Source organism: Saimiri boliviensis, chromosome 9 (assembly GCF_048565385.1).
Source record: "Saimiri boliviensis isolate mSaiBol1 chromosome 9, mSaiBol1.pri, whole genome shotgun sequence".
Lineage (NCBI taxonomy): Eukaryota > Metazoa > Chordata > Mammalia > Primates > Cebidae > Saimiri > Saimiri boliviensis.
The window spans coordinates 28,282,613-28,304,997 of record NC_133457.1 but is presented as its reverse complement, the minus strand read 5'-3'; the positions used below and the strand labels follow the sequence as shown (position 1 = coordinate 28,304,997).

At 36.7% G+C, this 22,385-nt stretch overlaps 1 protein-coding gene across 1 annotated transcript in view; it reads left to right on the top strand.

The window, feature by feature from the left end:
• WDR49 (WD repeat domain 49) overlaps positions 1-19,927 on the top strand; it is a 99,582-nt gene extending 79,655 nt beyond the window's left edge. Inside the window, 9 exon segments of the mRNA XM_010335851.3 lie at positions 1,741-1,856; positions 7,292-7,422; positions 10,793-10,891; positions 12,382-12,546; positions 14,566-14,750; positions 15,660-15,860; positions 18,350-18,428; positions 18,431-18,486; positions 18,489-19,927. Of these exon segments, the coding sequence (XP_010334153.3) occupies positions 1,741-1,856; positions 7,292-7,422; positions 10,793-10,891; positions 12,382-12,546; positions 14,566-14,750; positions 15,660-15,860; positions 18,350-18,428; positions 18,431-18,486; positions 18,489-18,521 (1,065 nt within the window). The 3' untranslated portion in view covers positions 18,522-19,927.
• Positions 19,928-22,385: the final 2,458 nt, after the last annotated feature.

The following is a 22,385-nucleotide window of genomic DNA, read 5'->3' as shown; positions in this document are numbered from 1 at the left end:
TGCCTGGCCGCATTTTAATTTTGATAGCGCCAGTGTGACCTCTGTATGAGGTGCCAACAAGGTTTCGTAGTAGTGCTTAGTCTTAACTGCTGCTAATCTAATGATGCTCCCTTTTGAAATATGCCTGTTGGGCTTGAGTTTTCACTCCACTGCCTGAGCAGGTAAACTAGAACGCTTGTGCCCTCTTGAGGACTGAGTCTGGCACCCATTAGCAACAGGAGATTTTGATCGATAGAGAATGAGAAATCTAGTAAATGTCGACTGTTTCAGGGTCTGTATCAGCTATTTAATCCTCCAAGCATCCCTGAGGAGTAAAGTTCCTGTGTCAGATGAGGAAGCAGAAATTTAGACACAGTGAAAACATCAGGATTTCCAGATTCCAAAATGATTTTCTTCATGATTTTATAGTCCCTCCCGTTTAGAATACATATTAATGCATTTGAAGAACTATTGGTATAGATTGATCGAGTTATCAGAAGAGTCTAAAATACGTAGAGTCATGCACGGTTTAAAACATTTCAGTTCACAACAGACTGTATATATGAAGGCGTTCCCTTAAGATTATAATACCGTATTTCTACTGTACTTTTTCTATGTTTAGATACACAAATATTTACTATGGTACAGTACAGTAACATGCTATACAATTTTGTAGCCTAGGAGCAATAGGCTATGCCATATCATCTAGATGTGTAGTAGACTATCATTTAGGTTTGTATAAGTACACTGCATGATGCGTCTCTCTGAAAGTATCCCATTATTAAGTGATGCATGACTTTATATAGGAAAAAGTCAGTTTCTCCTGTATCATCACACTGAATACAACACATGCCTCTGGTCACCAAAATGTGTGTGGAGATTTTTCCCCACACCCCAATTCTGTGGTAGATTTTACAGACAACATCAGCTGGATGTCCTCCAATTCAATTCTATTCTGACACCATCTACTTGGAGATAGAGTCAGATCCCACAGGTTGAAGGTTCAGTCTGTTTCTTCCTTCAGATGTCAGTCACAAAAATAGATTGTAACTTGTGCTTCTGACTGACAGCCTGTAAGTCAGCATTCTTGTGACCTCCTTGGATCTGATTAATTTGCTAGAATGGCTTACAGAACTCAGGGAAACACTTGACATACATGTATTCATCAATTATAAACGGTATTATAAAGGATACAGAAGAACAGACAGATGGAAGAGATACATAATGCAAGGCATGTGGACACTCTTCTATACTGGGCTTTTCACCCACCAGCAACCTCCACATATGTTCAGCTGTCTAGAATCTCAACTCCCATACTTCCGTGTTTTTATGGAGGCTTCATTACACAGGCATGATTGATTCCACCATTCACCACTGGAGATGAACTCAACTTTAAGCCCCTGTCTGCTCCCTGCAAGTTTTGGGGTCGGGCTAAAGTTTCCACCTTCTAATTATGCCTTGGTGTTTGAAACTGACCCCTACCCTGAAGCTATGTAGGGGTCCCCAGCCTGGAGTCATATCATTACCATACTAAGGACTCATAACTAGAGAGAGTCTGAGGGTTTTAAAAGTGAATGTGCCAAGAAATGGGGATGAAAACCAAATAGATATTTCACCGTATTACAAGAGTGATAGAGTGGCAAAATTCAATGACGAATTGGTTTTCTTTAATGACTGCATATCCTAAATGAATCCTAGTTCAGACTGTAAACATAAGCGTTTATCTTCCTGTCTCAAAGGTGGTTTTAATTTCTCTTAAAGATATGGGACTTCAATGGATATTGTCACCATACCCTAAATGTTGGGCAAGATGGAGCTGTGAATATTTCACAAATCCTCATTCTTAAGAGGACAATACTGGTTACAGGCTGGGAGAGGTAGGATTGTACCTCATGGAAAACTATAGGAAGGTAAAAAGGTGGTTTTTATTTTAATTGAAATCTGAAAAAAAGCATAAAAATCTGGTTGACTCTGTCGTTAACTTACTGGTGACCTAGGTGAATGATACCCTAGTTGAAATTGAATGCTTAGTGAATAAAATATTAGGAGATTGCATAACTTGAGTGGCTTTGAGGATTATGAGATTTTCTGGCTTTGGAAATTTTTCTTTAACCATTTCAAGTGGGGATGTATTACGACCTCCTAGGTTCCAAAGGTTTCCCAAATTTTATAGTCAATAAATTCTTAACATGTAAATTACATTCCTTCAACTGTAAAGGAAACTCATTACTTCTTTTCTCCGACTTATTTTCAATTGCAACACAAGAGGGAAATGGCCCCGAGTTCCGTGATAGCTCCTCGTATTAGTGCAGAAAAGGGCTTTTCAGAAGGCACTTACTCTTCGGAAGCATTTCTTCCATTTCATTACAAAGAAAATTGCATCTTTCCTTTTTCCTGAGAGAACTAAGGATCATAAACAGTTCTGCGGCACTCTATAAGCACTAGGAACATTAAAGTGTGATAAGTTTTGAGAATATATTGTCCATTAAATCAACAGTTCACAAAATATTGTTCTAATAGGTAACCATCCAACGTTATTTACTGTAGAGTTATGATCTTAATGCTTTGAAGCTAGGATTAAAATCAGACTTTATAGCTAGAAAATCATCAGTATATATTTGGGGATTTTTATCAATTACAAGGAAGAGTTTTTTCTAATGCAAATGTGCAAATACAGACCAGCAAACAGTGCCACACACTGCCTTATTTTCAGGAGTAATTTGACAAAAAGTTTAAGTATAGCCCCATTATTCTACTTGATATTAAGAACTCAATCATCCTCATCTGTGAGGGACAAGACTTCACATCTTTGAAAGGATTTATGATCCATGTCAACCCACAACCCCTCCAGTCTATGATCTAATGATCTCTATAATTAGAAAACGGCAATGAATAAGTTTTGTTCTTTGCCACGTGTGGTGGCCAACTGATCCAATTTAAGTTTTAAACAAAAAGGAATTTTTTTTAAATTCAAGTCAAAACTTGGCAATACCATTTACTTATTTTTGGATATCCATAGTTTAGAATTAGCATCAACTATAAGATGTTTTTGATTGCTTACAAGGAAAATTAGGAAAGAATAGATGTCGAGTCACCTATAAGTGGTTTTAAGGAACATCTATTGTTCTGATCTATGTTGGTGGGTGGTCACGTTCTGTAGTTTGGGGAAGCAGCTTTGGAAAAACAAATGAGTAAGAAAAATTATCACTTTCCATCTTCCTTCATCTTTTCCATTTTTACTCAAGGTTGTCAGGACTAGGCTATGTTAGTTCAAATTGAAAATTGAATGAATACATTCTTAGTTATTTCACTTTTATATTGGTGAATTTAAAAATTATACATTCTAGGCCAGAGACCTTATGTTAAGAAAGATTTTACAGAATCTAAGACAGAATTCTTGTTACCAGGAGGCATTTAACAAAAGAGGCAAGAGGGCAGAAAACTGTTCAGTTATAGTTAGAAGATGGACCTTTAAGCCAACTGCTTAATAATTTAGTGATTAGAGAAGAAATAACTGGAAGATTGTCATCTTATTAAACTTTAATACTTGCTTTAGAGTCATAGCTTTTTACTTCAGATTTAAGATAGAGATTGATTCAATAATTATGTGGAGGATGGGATGGTAATTTTTAAGTACTTAAATATGCTATCTGATTTATTTACAGTGCTGTATAGCATTAACCACTTTGCGCACTATCTAATTTTATCCTTAGCATCATGTTGGAAAATAGGTATTTGAGGTATCTATAAAATATTGCCTGTCTTCAGCTCTTATCTCTGTAAGCTCAGTTATCCATTTGCTTGCTGTGTCTGACTGCAATCCCAAATGTGTTCTCCACTGAAATAATGATCTTTCCAAAACTTGCTTCTTCTACATTGAACTTCAATTAATTGCCAGAGACCCAGATATCCACTGTGGTTCTCCCTCTTCCCACACAAAGAAGTCACTAATTCATATCTGTTTTATGCCCTGAACATTTCTTAAACCTGCTCCTGTAAGTTGAACAAAGTATTAGTATCATTCAGAGCATAATTTCTACTTGAGTGAATGCCACAGCCATCTGACTTGTCCTTTGCCCTTCTAATGCCCACTTCTCACTTCTTAAATAGATTCTGTTCACTTTAGCTATAATGATTTTTTTTAAGGAGTTCTATGTTACATCCTTGCTTAAAACCTTTTAGATTGTCTACAAAATAATTCTAAGCCCCCTCTGACCTGGACCTATTCTTTCATTTTTCAGTTTCATTTTCTCCCGTTTTGTGTATATTCTAAACTATCAAATAGCAGCCTGTTTAGGGTATTCGAATACAAACCACACTGTTTCACACCCTATGTCTTTATTATCTTATCTAGAAATCCCTCTCAAACGTTTTTTATTTGGCTAACATTTATTCGTATTTCAAGACTCGTTCAGATATCTTCTCTGCCAGGACATTTCCCTCAACTCTCAGTATAGAGGACAAAATGTCCCCATTTTGTCTTTGTGCTCTCCAGCTTCTTGCATTTTAATATGGATAGTTATGTATGTGTGCATTCCTGGAGCTTACTAGATGCTTGGTAATAATCGTTGAGTCACTTAATGTTTGTTGAATAGACAGGGAAACGAAGGATTAGAGAGATTAATTACTCACAGTTGCATTCCTAGTGAGAGGCAAGCAGCATAGATATTAAAATCTATTCTATTCTCTTCACAATTAATCAGAAGTATTAGCTTTTTTTTTTTTTTAAAGGGAGGCTACGGAGGCTTGAAGAGGTTGGGTAGCTTGACCAAGGTGACAAAGTTAGTAGGCCACTGAGTTAGAATTCTGTGCCAAAGTCAATACTTTCTACCACTCCTGAGTGGACCGATTGCAAATGGCATCACACCATGAGACAGCAATTATATACTTAAATAATTGAGTTCATTTTAATTGATGCTAAAGAAACAAGACAAACACAAAAATTGTTAGCAACTTAACTTACCAACAACTCAGATATTTAGCTTACTATCTTTCTTTCCTTTCCCTTCCTATATGTATTTTAAAATTGCACCTAGGTTAGAAATTACAGTAGGCCGAATGTAAAAGAATGATTCCTGTTTCAAAGGCATCTATTTTTTTAATGGATGGCAGGTCAATACATAAAAGGCAGGATATGGTAAATAGGAATTATTTGGGCCTAAGCAAAATGAACTAGAGAGCACATGTTAGCTATTTATGAAGACAGTCATTCACATCTAGAGATTTTCTGTCAGTAAAAAGTCCCAAATTTAGCACCATACAAATGTATTTCCCATTTTAAGCAAAATATACTTAGAAACTAAGTTGTGAATTGGCATAGAGTCAATTCAAAAATACCTGGTTGAATCCCTGGCCATATTTATGTTGATCAAATTAAATGACTAGATAATCAGTTAACTTTGCGTTTGTTCAAAGTTGGCATATGTATAGTTCTAGTAAAATTAAACTTAGAAATTTAAGATTTTATCTTGCCTCTAAAACCTATGATTTTAACATAAAGTTCTCTCTAAAAAAAAAACAATCCAACAGACTTATTTTTATCATGTTGGTTTCTATTCCCAGAGTGCTTTCATCTTGCAAATCCTACCCATCTTTTATGGCACTGTTCAGATATCAGTGCTCAACTCAGCCTCCTTCGACTTCTACTCTGGCCTTTCATGGCAGATGATCAGAACTGCCTTAGAACTTCCCACATTTTATGTTGAATTTTAGTCATTTTATGCTTATGGCTCTGTACTCTGCATCACAATGAACAGTGACTTCTACATGGCAAATAAATTCTTATAGATTATTCTACTCTGGGCTTTTTCATTAATCTAGTAGCTGGATGAAGAATGTGCCAGAGATGGGTAGGCTAGAAGCAGTAAAGTTGGTCAGTCGGCTGTTATGATCCTTCAACCACTAGATACTTAGCACTGAACTAGCAAGCTGTCATTGACTGTTAGAAATAGTAAGAAGTGAACACGTAACATATGGCATAGACAAAAGCTAAACATTTGATTTGACTGGGGAAGAGAAAGACACTCAGAGGCTGGAATGTTGGTCTTATTTGGGAATTGCAGACAGAGGGCTGGTATGGAAGATGTAAAATTTGGATTTGTGACACGTTGAAATCTTTTGCTGATGGAAGCATTATATGGAACTGTCAACTAGCAAGTGGAAAGTATTTCTGGCAAAGATTATGAATGAACAGAATTTAAGAGCCATTTGTATGGAAATGTTGGAACTTATGGTGATATATGAGATCTCTAAGCCAGTTTGAGTGGATAGAGAGAAGTGAAGGAATGACAATGAAGAATGTTCCATTGTGTTACATATCACATTTAAAAGGGTGAGAAGGGAATAGAAAACGAAGAATGGAGAAAGATCAGGAGGGAGAAAGAAGCAGGATATACTAAAATCTCAGGCTGAGAAGTAACACTGGTAGGACAAGTAGACCTTTAGAGCGGTGGAAATAGATTTCAGGAAAGTGGAGGGAATGATGGTGAAACACTACAGCTATGGTTGCAAATGCTCACTTGAGATGTAGATAGCTCTAGAAGAAAAAAAAAAGGCTTATCATAGGCTGATAGCCAGAGCTCAAATCAAGTGGAAACAGGGTGGTATTAATGTCTCAGCAATGCAATCTTTACCCTTCTCCTCTCCCCATGGGCATTTTATTCTTTGCCCATCCCAGGTTGTCTTCAGATTTATCAGCAGTTCCCCAAGATATTGACCTCTCTAATACTGTTCTTTCTGTTCAAAATGCATCTATCCTATGTCCCACTTCTTTGGAGTGGCATTTTCCAAATGTGTTCCACAAATTATAGTTCAAAATGCTGTAGACTCCAAGAGAATACATTCTGTGACCAAGTAAGTCTGGAAAATGCCACAAAAAGTGTTACCATGCTAAATGTCCTGAGAAAATTTGATCGAAAAAAAAAATATTTTGTTTGAAGTACAAAACATTTGTTCAGAGACCTATGCCCTCTTGTTATTGCTACAAAACTCAGTGATTTCATAATATCCATGTGAGGAAACTTCCTTTAGGGTCGTGGTGATGGCTAATTTGATAAATGGCTACATGGTTTGTTGTTAATGACTATGAAAGGATAATTAACCTATTGTCAAAATGTATAATTTACCAGATAATTTAATGAGGTAATAAAAAATGTTTAGTGTGGGAAACAGTATCGTGGATGTCAAGTTGGGATAAATTTTGGGCAGTATAGTCTTTTAGAAGTCTCGAGTCACACCATTCAAGTGGATAGTGGCTACTCAATATCTACGTCAATTTTAGATCCACAGCTAAATTTGATATCCTTTTTGCTAGGGCTATTACTGTGTTTGGACCCCAAAACTTCAATCGATTTTTCATCCAGGCTGAAAAATGGAAAGGAGGTGTACAGCACCACGATGACATCTTGTGTGCTGCATTTTTACCTCCACAAACTCTTGTTACGGGTAAATTGAACTTAATCATTGGTAGAGTGGTTTGTTGTGGTTTTGCCTCAAAAAAAAAAAAAAAAAACTGCTCAATTGCTATGTGTACACACACACACACACACACACACACACACACACACACACACACGGGTATTTTGAGATGGGGTCTCACTCTGTCACCCAGGCGAGAGTGCAGTGACCAGGTCTCAGCTTACTGCAACCTCCGCCTCCCAGGCTCAAGTGATTCTCCCACTTCAGCCTCCCGAGTAGCTGGGACCATAGGTATGCCTATCATGCCTGGCTAATTTTTTGTATTTTTATTAGAGATGAGGTTTTGCCATGTTGTCCAGGCTGGTCTCAAACTTCTAAGCTCAAGCAATTCACCTGCCTCCACCTCCCAAAATGGTGGGATTACAGGTGTGAGCCACTGTGCCTGGCCATATATTTTTCAACTTATGTATAATTATGTGTCATTCATGTTTGTGGGGCATGTTTCAATACATGTATAGATTGTGCAATGATCAAATGGTAAACAGCACATTAATAAACACATCTTAGTGATGAGAACATTAATTTTTCTAGCTATTTTGAAGTATACAATACATTGTTAACACTAGTCATCCTGCTATGCAGAAGACCAGAACTTATTCCTGTCTAACTGTAGCTTTTCATCTGTTGACCAATCTCTCACCCTCACCCCTCCCATCTCCCCTCCCCATCCTCTGGTACTCACTATTCTACTTTTGTGAGAATAACTTTTTGGATTCCACAAGTGATATCTCATGTGATTTGTATGTGCTTGGCTTACCTCACCTAACAATTTCCTCCGGGTTCATTTGTGTTGCTGTAAATGGCAAGATTTTATTCATTTTATGGCTGAATAGTATTCCATTGTGTATATATACCACAGTTTCTTTATTCCTTTATTCATTGATGGACATTTAGGTTGATTTTCTATCTTGGCTATTGTGAATAATGCTGCAGTAAACATAAGGATGCAGATCTCTTTTCAACATGCTGATTTCATTTCCATACCCAGTAGTGGTATTTCTGGATCATATGGTAGTTCTATTTTCAATTCCTCCATAAAGGCTTGTTTTAAAGTCATTTTCCATAAAGGCTATACTAATTTACATTCCCACCAGCCATATGTAAGTGTTCCCTCTGTTTCTTATCTTCACCAATACTTTAATCTTTCGATTTTCTGATAGGAGCCATTCTGACTGGAGTGAAGTGATGTCTCACTCAGGTTGTTTTGATTTGTATTTCACTGATAATCAGTTGGACATTTTTTTCAAATGTCTGTTGGCTACTTGTATGTCTTCTTTTGAGAAATGTTTATTCAGGTATTTTGTCCATTTTAAAATCAGGTTTTGTTGCTGAGTGTTTGATTTTCTTGTATATTTTGGATATTAGCCCCTTATAGTATCAGATGTATTGTTTGCAACTACCTTCTCCCATTTTGTCTCTTTGCTCTGTTGATAGTTTGCTTTGAACATGAGATTTTTGAAGAAGCAATGCTTGCTCTTAGTCCTTATTTCTAGGGAAATGTATTGGTAGTTCCGATTATCGGCTCCTATGCCTGGCTGGCTGACTTCCCATCACTGTTCCACCAATTGCCACAACATGATGAACAAGTTATTTAAACTCTAAATCATAGTTTTGTCTGGCTAATATATCTATATTTTGGTTTATAGTACAGATTATCTGTGCAAGGGTTTAACATGGTGCTCAGCATACAATAAGCTCATCCATAAATATTAGGTTTGATTTGTACTGTCCATTTTCCAGGAGCAGCATTAGGGCTTTTGGGTACGAATCACACATTGGTGGCACTTAGATGTTTCATAATGTGAACATATTAACTGTTTGGCATAATTTAGCTGAGATAATATTGACAAAAGTCTGTCCTCACAAAATGTCTATAAATCCAAGCTCTTAAAATGATTCATAGGCATGCTTTGATGTGGCATATTAAGAAAAAATTGTTGTATCATTTCTGGCCAAAGAATGCAATTTATAGAGACAGATTGCACCATGAAAATTTCAAATCCATATTTTGACAGCTGAATTTTTTTATAGAACCAAAAATGTCATCAATTAAGAGGAATGAAAACTTACAGAAAAAGATCCAGGGTATCTATGAAGTGTTACAATATGAGGTTTACTGATCTATCTACATCTGAAGTTCCTTTGTTTTCAGTACTAACCAAATTACTTTCTAGTAAGGCCAACTCTGTAGGTAGATTAGCTTTACAGCGACTGGAAGGCCACTCCTGCAGGGAAGATCACATCCTGAAATGTGATGGACACTGAAGTATAAAACGGCATGTTTGTTATTGTAAAAATATTAGTAAATGCCATTGTATTGGTAGACAATCTCTTCCCTCATTCTCATCCCAGTCTTATGTGGAAATGTTTGGTCAATCACTGCTAGTAAAGCATAGGAGAAGACAGATATGTCTATGGACAGCTGAACACCATTCCCTTGGTGCAATCTGAGTTGCACAGATTGCTCTTTCTAGGACAATACAAAGTTTAGTGTGTATTTCTCTCTCCTCTCCCCGAATCCTAAAAGTCACCATTTGCACATCCTACCCAAACGTTTCTTCTGTTATTCTTGCCACAGACACTCTGCACAGTGGGTAGGTGTCCTAACCAAGCCACTGAAAACAATGGTCTGGATATGGCTGGATTGTTCCTTCACAATACGTGGTTGCTTAGACTATCTCCCTAGTTGGGCTTTTCTGTTGTGTGAAAACAGTACTGAAAGACTTTCTGTAGGAAAAACTTCGGGGTCGGAGAAAGCAATATTTAATAAAGAATATAGGAGAAAAGGAATGAAGAGAAGACACACCCCCACCCACCCACATACACACACAAGAAGGGGTGTGGGAAACAGAAAACATAGGACTTGATTTACCTGCCCTTAACCAATATACTTAACACTTTTTCCAGTACTTACAATATGCTCAGTACTATTGTAAGTACTTTCATTTTTTACAATAACCCTGAGGTAAATATAATTATTACCTTTACAGATGAGAAAATCATGGCATCAAGTATAGTTAAATAACATGCTCAAGATTACAAATGGCAGAAGCAAGACTCAAGCTCCAGTTTAACTACAAAGCATCTTTTCTGAATGCTTTATTACTGTAAAATAAAAGGAAATAGTAATTTCTACACACCTGTGCTCAGGTTATACTGTGGAGATTGTAAGCTCTAAAGTTAATACAAATACCAATTATTCATGTTTCTAAAAATATAGAGTGCCCACTATGTGCAATATTCTGTGTAAGGTATATTGCTAATAACTTTGAATTGCTGTTGCTCATATTTTCTATCGCCTCCTGGCAATTTATATCTTCCATCCTGTCTTGTGTAGGGAGTTATGATGGATAAATTGTTCTATGGAACAATAGCACAGAAAAGGCTCATCATGTTCTTCACCCCAATTATCAGAGATTGCTAACATCAAAATTAGGTAAGTGAGTTTGAAACTAAAATAACATGGCTAGTCAATTCACAGTAGGCCTGGTTGTTCATGCATGTGCCTGATGCAACCTGCTCCTAAATCATAAGTGATTGGCTATAAGCACGAAGGATTAGGGATATCATTGTCTTGTCAAAGTGACTAAAGAGAACCTTGAGATTTACTTGGCTTAGCAAATTCTGCATGGCATGCCATTTCTTCTTTATGCTACATCAGCATTTCTGAATTACTGACAGCAGGGAGCAAGACTCATTTTTATTTAGTTTTTTCTAATAAACCTTATCAAATTACCTAAGCGTGAACTTGGGTACCCCTTAAGAAAATGGGAATTCATGTTCACTCGACAGGCTGTTCAGACTCAATCTAGAGCTTGTAATACATATTATGCCACCTGGCAATCTTAAATTATTTCTTGCTTTAGAAACCCATGAGGAGCATTAGATGGGAGTATATTGTATTTTATGGGAGTTTAGCAGAGCACATGGATATTTTATACTTAAGTGAAATGTCTTGACAATTGCCTTTCACATTTTTTCCCAGTTTCCTTAGATACTAAAGGTTTTTCTTTAGACTAATTTATTTTGGTAATGAATATGCCCTTCCTCATGGTCCAGTGAGGTTCTGTTGTCTCAGCTGAATAAATTCAGAGGCGGAATTGAACTTTATAAATGAACTGGTCATCAGATGCAGTTTTTTGGTGAAAAGCAGAGAAGCAATTTTATTAAGTGTAGGAAAACAAACTTGAGATATAGGGGATAACTCGGCTGTAAACACAAAGTGCTGACCTGCTTTACATACACAGAACTCATCGTTTTAGGATTCATTTGAACCTGCCGTGAAGAGGTTGGAATTCTACCTCTTTCTCTACACTAGGTTTTAGGATACACAGAAAAGTGAATAAATATCAAAATTCTAAGACATTAAAATCATTGCAATAGATTTCTCATTTTGAAAACACGTCTGGATTTTTCGTAACTATGTGCAGACTGTTCATAGATGGAGATGAATGTCCCCAGTTTTCACTAGTAGGGCCTAGAGATGTTATTAGATGATTGAAGTATGCTTAGAAATGTTTTCTCCAGAGTAATAGTACTGTTAAAAAGGCTCATTTAATTAAACAGCCATTAGAGCTCATGTTCATTATATTTCCAAGAATTTGGGTAAGTTGAAAACGCCATGATATTGGAATCACATTTGTATTGGAGGATCACTAAGTTGTTAGAATTGACTCTAATATTAAGTTCTTGCTTAATTCATATCAAGTGAAAACATAGCAAGTGAGTATGGAATATAAAAAACAAAAAGTCAAACAATTCAAGTTGGGGTTAAGAAAAAGAGGGCTTGATGGATGTTGACTGAAGTCTATTGTGAGACTTGGTGGAGTCACTGGAGATAGTGATAGATGTGGGCCTGTTTCCTAGACACTGGTTTGAAAAGCGTATTTTTCTTCATTCATATACCCTGCTTTGTCTCCATCACAGATACAAAACCTCGAGAACTTCTCACTCCTGGGAGAAGCCACTCCACCCACCCCATGGCAGACCACTCTGCCATGGGAGTCCAAGACTTTGAGATTGACACTGAGGGCAAAAATGCTGTTACGCGGCTTTGCTTCCTTAAAGCAAGAAAAAACACTGCAGTGACAGGTAAAATATAGATTTACATTTACATGCAGTTGGAAAGGGAGAAATAAAGAAAATTCAATCTATTTCTACTAGATCTTGCACAATTTGACTGCATAGTAGCTAACTAATCAGTACTGTGTCATGTAAGGTCAGACAATGGCAAGGAAGCTGCAGTTGAAGAGGATGGGTCCGAGAGCAGGAGCCAGACTACAGCTCGCTACTAATTTATCCAGTGTTGTATACGTCAAGATCAGGGTAAGAAAAAATTTGACAAATGGTTGGATATAGGCAACAATCAGAATTCTTGTTCCAGCCATGGCATAAAGAGATTTTCTTAGAGTAGGGACACAGCAAGATGTATGCCAAAGTCAAAGCTTAAGTCCACATACAGCAGAAAAGTTGTGTCTGAGACTGACTATAGGAGCACCTGATCAAAATAGGCTGGAAGAGAATGAGAAGCATGGAGGTTAAGAACAGTAACAGAATTTGAAAGAATTGCTAATCCCAGGACAAGAGCTGCCTGCTTTCTTCTGTTCTTAAGTATTGGTTATGTCTTCTGCTTAGATGTATACTAACATTGATGCTATTTTATGACTTACTGTAGTTATTTGATGTTATATAAACGAAATAGCCATTTGCTTAATTTTTTTCCCTGTTGTCAATAGCAATATTAGCATGGTTTTGATGCAACCTGCATCTTTCCAAAGTGAAAACCTTCTTTGGAGAATACATACCTTTTGACCTTTCATCTAAAATAAGAATCGTATCTTAAAGTTATTTCTTAGCACTAGGAATCTAGACGTGTATGTGTTTGAAAAGGAAATAAACATATCAATGTTTATTATTTCCCATAATTTACTGATGAAAAATCTAATTTTCATGTGAAATTTTTCATCATTAAGAATCAATAAAGGTATAGTTTAAAAACATTCTGGGATGTTTAGAATAAGCTTTGAAAGAATTAGATTCTAAAACTTTCCATTTTCTAGAACTTGCTTATACTTACAACATGAATTTTCCAGAAATTACTCTCATTTCCTCAATTTTTATTAATGTTCAGTATTCAGACTGTTTTCACTGTAGCAGCTACACATTATTTCTACCTTAAATAAATATGATTGTTAATTGGCAGTACATTTGTAAGCAAATTGGAAGTCATCTACTGATTTAACAAATAGGAATTTTGCCGTGGAAGAATAACTTAGGTAAGGTGCTTTAACAAAGCATATAAAAATGGAAAATCAGATTAGTTCTAGGCTTATTCACCAAAATAAGATTTTGTAGGCCGGGCATGGTGGCTCACATCAGTAATACCAGCACTTTGCGAGGTCAAAGTGGGCGGGTCACGAGGTCAGGAGATCTAGATCATCCTGGCCAATATGGTGAAATCCATATATACTAAAATACAAATTAGCCAGGCATGGTGGTGCGCACCTGTAGGCCCGGCTACTTTGGAGGCTGAGGCAGAGGTTGCATTGGGCCAAGGTCACACCTCTGCACTCCAGCCAGGTGACAGAGCAAGAATCCATCTCAAAAAGTTAAGGTTTTACAATGAATTATTTTTGATGAAAAAGTTTAAAGCTCACAAATAGAATTCTAAGCATGCTGCAAAATGGAGAAATAGCTGTGCTACCACTGTGTGTATTTATGTATTCCATCCAAATCTGTACATGAGAACTTTTACTTGTGGATGTCCAATGCATTATTAGGAAGGTGAATTTTATGTAATGAGCTCATGTTGGAATATTTCATGTTTATCTGAAGAAACTAATATATCTAACTTACCCAAACATCAGAATAAACCCCCAAAGAAAAGGGAGCTAACTAATGAAACATTCCAATATTCTATCTCATTTAATACTCAAAGCAGTGAGGTTATCATGGGGTTACAATTTTATATTTGAGAAAATTAAAGTGGTGCTGGGAATTGACCTCAGAGCTACTCCAACATATTTTATGCTTTCCACAGGGAAAGCCATTAAAGTTATTTCTGTTATTCATTGTTCAATTTTCTGGTTAGATTTTTTCCTTACATGTTAGGAGGAGCTAATCTGGTATCATGTGGAGGATCTGGTTATGTCAGATTTTGGGATATACATAAGAAGCAACTTCTGGCTGAATTTTTGGCTCATAGTGGAGTTGGATTGATTATGTCTACTAATAAGATTAATCGATACCTTGCCACAGGAGATCTTGATGGATGGTTGAAAATCTGGAATATAGAGGTAAATCGAAAAACAAATTACCACATCACCTTTATGATTTGATGGTCTTTGTTGCAGGTAACCGAATTAGGTCTTGCCCGTTTCCTAAATAAGAATGTAATGTTTTCTTTAAAATGCTTAGACAAGTTTCATGAAGAGACTTTTTAAATAATTGATGAGGAAAATATTCTTAATATTGACAACCTTCTGTTAAATCAGTCATCCAATTTAGAAATGTAGTATTGTTAGTAAGGCATTGGAGCATTATTTGAAATGTAAATTAGTATCTCTTAATTTTTCTGTATTCGTTTTTATTTGAGACAGGATCTCCCTCTGCCACCTAGAGTACAGTGGTATGATTATAGTTGTCTGCAACCTCAAACTCCTGGTTCAAGCCATCCTCCCACCTCAGCCTCCTGAGTAGCTGGGACTACAGGCATGTTCCACTATACCCAGATAATTATTTTTGTAGAGACAGTGTCACTATGTTGCCTAGGGTGAGGCTACATCTTATTTGCAATGAGGCTGTAAACGTAATTTAAATAGAGAACTATTCCTTCATCTGACATTGTTACCGAGTTATTTTTTTTTTTGCGTTTTTAAAAAATCACCGATTACCTGCTACATTTTCTAGTATTTAAAAGTTGTATATGTGACCACCTATGTGGTAAAGTTCATCTCTATCCAATAACTGACTTTACTATTTTTCTTTCCTTCTTTCCTCACTACTTCCTTTCTACTTCAAGTAGTCAGATAAGTTAGAAATATTTTAAATTTTTATTTTTCTAGCCTCTTATCATGAACTTTCCTTTTGCATTTGGATCCCAGGGTTATTGTTCAAGTTTTAAAATCTGCTTTTTAAAAAAGTTATGTCATTGTAATAATTTCATATTTGGATATTTTAGAGTTTTGCTATTTCTTTTCATTCAGGAGTACTGTCTTAATTCCAGTCAGAACAAAATCACCAAGGCCACAACTCTGATAAGATCATTCCAGCCTCATAAGGGCCAGATAAGTTCCTTAGAGATATGTGAACTGGGTGGTCAGTTACCGATGATCATCTCCTCCTCTGCAGACTGCGGCATTTGTGTGACTGGTGTCTGCAATGCTCCTGTTTGGATCTTTGGCCAGGTAGAAATATTTATTATTCTCGTATTTACTTGACATTTAGTATTAACTTGGGCTGTTTTCTATTTGAATCTCATCAGCTGTTTATCGTTCATTAGTCAAAGAACTGACAGCATTCCTGAAGCAGTAGCTCCAGGCGACTCGTCCCATTTTCCGTTTACCAGGACAGTTTCATCAAGCAGAAGACACCAGAGACATGGAAATATGGGGGCTCTGTGCAGCTCAAAATATTCCAGCATTTGAGAAAATTCTCAAATTCCTTCAATTTCAAAATTTAGTAAAAATGTGGATAAAATGAACATGTTAAGACAGGTGACTGTTAACTAAGAATGTATTAATCAAATGTAGAAAGTTGTAGGAAAAAAAATCATCCTATTATCTGGTTTACTGCTACCAAATATTAACATTTACCAAGTTTTTGTGTACCTGGGGCACTGGTCTAAAATTTTTCCAAGAACTCATTTAATCTTCATAATTGCTAAACCCAGGAGGGAAGAGCTCTAGCAATTTTCATTTTACAGATGAGGAAACAGAGGCAGAGTTTGAATAATTTGCCTGAGTTCACAGAACTCAGGGTGGTAGAGTTTGGCTTTTAACTCAAGTTGGGTCATTTTGGGGCTCATATTTTTAACTCCTTTCTCTGATGAAAGTTAGATCTGGCTTGCTCCCGACTATGAAATGAAATAGAAGTGGGAGGCATAGAAAAAAAAAAAAAAAAGTCTTATTTTCTGGTTTTTTTTTTTTTTTTTTTTGCAATCCATCTGACAAAAGTCTAATATCCAGAATCTACAAGGAACTTAAGCAAATTTACAAAAAAAAACCCAACCTTTTCCAAAAGTGAGTGAAGTATATGAACAGACAGTTCTTAAAAGACATTTATGTGGCCAAAAAACATGAAAAAAAGCTGATCACCACTGGTTGTTAGAGAAATGGAAATCGAAACCATGTTGAGATACCATTTCATGCCAGTTAGAATGGCGATCATTAAGAGTCTGGAAACAGCAGATACTGGAGAGGATGTGGAGAAATAGGAACACTTTTACACTGTTGGTGGGAATGTAAGTTAGTTCAACCATTGGGAAAGAGTGTGGCGATTCCTCAAGGATCTAGAACCAGAAATACCATTTGACTCAGCAATCCCATTACTGGTATATAGCCAAAGGATTATAAATTATTCTACTATAAAGACACATGCACATGTATGTTTATTACAGCACTATTTACAATAGCAAGGACTTGGAACCAACCCAAATGCCCATCAATGTTAGACTGGATCAAGAAAATGTGGCACATACACACCACAGAATAGTATGCAGCCACAAAAAAGAACGAATTCACGTCCTTTGCAGGCACATGAATGAAGCTGGAAACCGTCTTCAGCAAACTGACACAGAAACAGAAAACCAAATACCACATGCTCTCACTAATAAGTGGAAGTTGAACAATGAACACATGGACACAGGAAGGGGAACATCACACTGGGGCCTGTCAAGGGGTGGGGAGAAAGGGGAGGGAGAATAGGACAAATATGTAATGTATGCAGAGCTTAAAACCTAGATGAGTTGATAGGTGCAGCAAACCACCATGGCACATGTATACCTATGTAACAAACCTGCATGTTCAGCACATGTATCCCAGAACTTAAAGTGGGGGGAAAAAAAACATGTCATTCCTTAAGAGTAACTATGGCCTCTGTGTAAAATGGGTTTTTAATTCATTGTAGTTCCCGATTTTCTTTATTGCATTAAATACTAAGGATGAGTTTTATTTACTGTTTATTACTCATTTATTTTCTTGTGTTAGGCTAGATTTATTCATTGATATTTGCCTGGCAGTCTAGTAGGCATTTTATTCTGCAAACACTTATGTCAAGGCTGATCAATTTGCACACCAGCCAATTATCTGCAGGAAGCCTATAGCTCCCCTCATCTCACAGGCTGCATTATCTGGAACCTTCTGTATGCATGAAGTGAATTGATATAAGAAAATCGGTTCCGTATTTAAAACAAAGTAGATTGTCAGTGGGGAACTTTTGCTAGATGAATGCATTTTGAGAAGTGTAGCCAAAATCTGAAAATTACATGACATTTTTTAGAAAACGATATTTAATAACTGAACTGAGTTTTGAAAACATTTTAAGGAGGTAATATGCAAAGAAAATAGTTGAGGGAAAATTGTGACAATTTAACAAAAGTTTTGTTTTTGGTAATACGTATCTGGCTATTCAGAATTTTAAAGTGGGAATAGTAAAATATTTCTTGTAGTTCGTTATCTCTTCATGATTATTTCTTTTAACACATCTCATTTTCTATCTTTATTAAAGGTACATGAGTCATTTCCCCTGTAAAATTGTAAGCTTCTTGGACAGAAGTCACATCTTTTTCACCTTTTTTTGTGCCCCGCCCCAGGACTTTAATTAGTAAACCAGCACATTTAAACACATACATGTTTGAAGAAAATATTGAATAAAACAGATGTTTTTATTTTTTCAGGCAAAGCACTGGCATATTGAAAACTGCCTTTTCCTTCCTAAAAGAGATGCTAATTCAGTGGAAAGTGAGATTCAAAAGGAAATTTGTTTTCTAAGGAGGAATCTTATTTAGACTCAACAGAACATTCTCTACCTAATTAAAAAAAAAAAAAGATGATTCAGCATACAAGTAAGTTTGAACATTAAGCCAAATGTCAACTGGAATAAGATTGGTCCAAACTTCCTTCTCTCCTCTATGGAATGTTCAATGACTACCTCAAGATTTCTCCAAAATCTAGGAGATCCGTAGGTATGTATGGACAAGTGGCTTGTATTATCAGGGTCATAGCTGGTTCTTATTTCTCGACTAGATTGAATTCTTAATTTGTATTAAGTGCCATCTAGTCTTATTTCTACTCCAACAATCTAATTGTGAAAATCGGCCTCTTTCTTGAAAAACAATGTATCTGTCTTAGAATGCATATCAGATTTTACTCCTGGTTTTGATAAAGGGCTCAGGGTTTGTTTGACACAATTTCAAAGAACTTAACTTTGAAGTTAGACATCACTCCCTTAAGGCTTCTAGTCCTTCAGTGTTGCTCAGATTTTCTTCACATCCATTTGCTAGATCGAGTTTACACCCCATTTGTGCTCTCATGTCAAGGAGTTTAGCAAAATAGAAAACAAAACTAAACTATGATCTCATAATTTAAACTTTCCATGCTAAATGACTTTTATTCATGTAGAGATAGATATCTGAGCCTATTACTTGAATAAAAATATTTTGGTGCTTTTATTATCTGTTCCACCTAAGGAAAGAAATGGGCTTTACAGAGCTGACAAGAAAATAGTTCTAAATCTCTCATCATGCTGCATTTCAATGCTTCTGTCATCTATGTTAAACTGGTAACACACCAGAGAACTTTTTTCTTCTTCCCGTTAACTCACTAGTCAGTTTTCCTTTCATTGAGGATATAAAGAGGGGATGGGAAGAAAAAAGGTAGCATTGCTGTTCTTGAGGCTTGGCAGATGTGCAAAGCATACTCCTTTTCCCGGTGGTACAGCTGAGGATTCTTTGATGACCCCACTTGGACTTTTGAATTGCACATTTCCAAACTCACGAACTCTTTGGCTAGTTTCTTACGGCTCACCTCCTCCAGCTCATGCCCCTTGTAATACACATCCCAATGTTTTCCTGTTACAGTCCTAGACATTGCCAAGTCTTCCCTCTTGCACAACTCCTGGTTTAACTTCTACTTGGCCTGCGGGAAACTAACATTTTGCAACACCAACGTTTCCACTCTTACTCGGCTGCCCATGCAGCACGATGTACAGCTTTTGTAAACTTCAGGTGTTAATGAGACACAGGACTGCTAGGTCCCTCTTATTGTAACCATAGAGGACATATAAAAAGCTATTTGGGCTACGTGAATGGAGGCTAGAAAAAGAAAAGCTTTCCTCCCCTCCCATGGGAGTGGGTCTCAATTCACACTTAAGACTCTCTGATGCAATTAGCCCTTAGAGTTTCCGCATCCTTTATATCTTACTGTGATAGTTGGCTTAAGTGTCACAAGACCAGTTTTGGAGCTAACCTTCTTGGCAAAGCGACCCTGCAGCCAAGGAGCTTACCACCTCATTTTGAAATGTAGAAATACTGTTGTATTAAACATCCCAAATTATTTTGCTTTCAAAGTTTTTGAATCTGACAAAAAAATTTCTCTTTAGCATTCTGTTATGCTAAATTACTTTGGTATTTGTTCTTCCATTTTCTTGAGTTATGGCTTGCAGAAATGTCAAGTGGCATTTTACATTTAGGCAGGAGGATATTTTCAAATTAGAAATCTAGCATGAGCAATTCTGTACAATCATAGAATGCTGGGAATGGAAAGACTACATAGGATAAAATGTCCCCACCCACCTACCCTACTCAACCTTACAAATGAAAAAATAAAGTTACCTCAGGGTAACACATATAGATCATTTTTTTTCCTGTTTCCATCACATGCACAGAATAATGAAGGCAATTGTTACAGATTGCCATTTAGGAGTATTTCAGCCAATATACTAATTTCCAATTCCTTATGACAAACTCAGTTATCCTTTAAACATTTTTGAGACTTACTTTGTTGCCCAGCTGAAGTGCTGTGGTGCAACCACAGCTCACTGCAGGGTCAACCTCCCTGCCTCAAGCAATCCTCCCACCTCAGCCTCCCAAGTAGCTGGGACTGCAGGCATGCTACCACATCCAGTTTATACACACACACCCCTATATGTTTTTCAGATAGGGTTTCATCATGTTGCCCAGGCTGGTCTTGAACTTCTAAAGTTCAAGTGATCCTCCTGCTTCAACCTCTCAAAGTGCTGGTATTACAGGTGTGAGCCATCATTCTGTCCTAAACATTTTTTTAAGCCCATCTTTTCCTAGATTCAAACATTGAAAATTTGCTGCTTACTTCTTCCCTAGTATTCTTTGATGGTTGGTTGTGTTTCTGTGGGGCCAATGGTGATATCCCCCCTTTATTTTTTTTATTGTATCTATTTGATTCTGTCTTTTCTACTTTACTAATTTAGCTATCTATTAATTTTTTCAAAAAACTACTTTCTGGATTTGTTGGTATTTTGAAAGATTTTTTTTTGTGTGTGTTTCTATCTCCTTCAGTTCTGCTCTGACCTTGGTTATTTCTTGTCTTCTACTAAGCTTAAGGCTTCGTTTGCCTTTGATTCTCTAGTTCATTAGGTGTGATGTTACGATGTTGATTTGAGATCTTTCTACCTTTTTGATCTGGGCATTTAGTGCTATAAATTTCTCTTAACACTGCTATTTAGCTGTATCCCAGAGATTTTGGTACATGGCCTCTTTGCTCACATTAGTTTCAAGGAACTTCTTAATTTCTGTCTTAATTTCACTAATTATCCGGGAGTCATTCAGGAGCAGTTTGTTCAACTTCTATGTAATTGTATGGCTTTTATGGAGTTTAATACCGAGTTCTAATTTAATTGTGCTGTGGTCTGAGACTTATGATTTAAGTTCTTTTGCATTTGCTGAGGAGTGTTTTAATTCCAATTATGCCATCAATTTTAGAGTAAGTGCCATGTGGCACCAAGAATGTATATCCTGTTATGTTTGGGTGGAGAGTTCTGTAGATCTCTATCAGTTACACTTGATCTAGAGCCGAGTTCAAGCCCCGAGTATCTTTTACACTTTGTCTCGATCTAATATTGACAGTGAGGTGTTAAAGTCTCCCACTATTATTGTGTGGGAGTCTAAGTCTCTTTGTAGGTCTTTAAGAACTTGTTTTATGAATCTAGGTTGTCCTGTATTGGGCGCATAGGTATTTAAGATAGTTAGCTCTTCTCATTTAATTGAACTCTTTACCATTATGTAATGCCTTTTTAAACCAAGAAAGATTTTAAAAAGAAATTTTGTCAGAAACTAGGATTGCAACCCCTGCTTGTTTTCTGCTTCCCATTTGCTTGGTAAAATGTCTTCCATTCCTTTGAGTCTTTGCATGCGAGACACATCCTTTGACTACAGCATACCAATGGACTTTTACTCTTTACGCAATTTGCCATTTCATGTCTTTTAATTGGGGCATTTAGCCCATTTATATTTAAGGTTGACATTGTTGTGTGTGAATTTGATTGTCTCCATGATGCTGGCTATTTTGCAGACTTAATGTAGTTGCTTCACAGTGCCATTGGTCTGTGTACTTCATTGTGTTTTTTGTACTGGCTGATAATGGTTTTTCAGTTTCATCTTCAGTACTTCAGGAGCTCTTGCAAGGCAGGCCTGATGGTAATGAATTCCTTCAACATTTGCTTGTCTGAAAAGAATCTTATTTCTCTTTTGCTCATGAAGCTTAGTTTGGCTGGATATCCAGTTCTGGATTGGAAATTCTTTCAAGAATGTCAAATATTGGGCCCTCCAATCTCCTTCTGGTTTGTAGGGTTTCTGCTGAGAGGTCTGTTAGTCTGATGAGCTTCCCTTTGTAAGTGACCTGGCCTTTCTCTCTAGCTACCCTTTACATTTTTTCCTTCATGTCAATTTTGGAAAACCT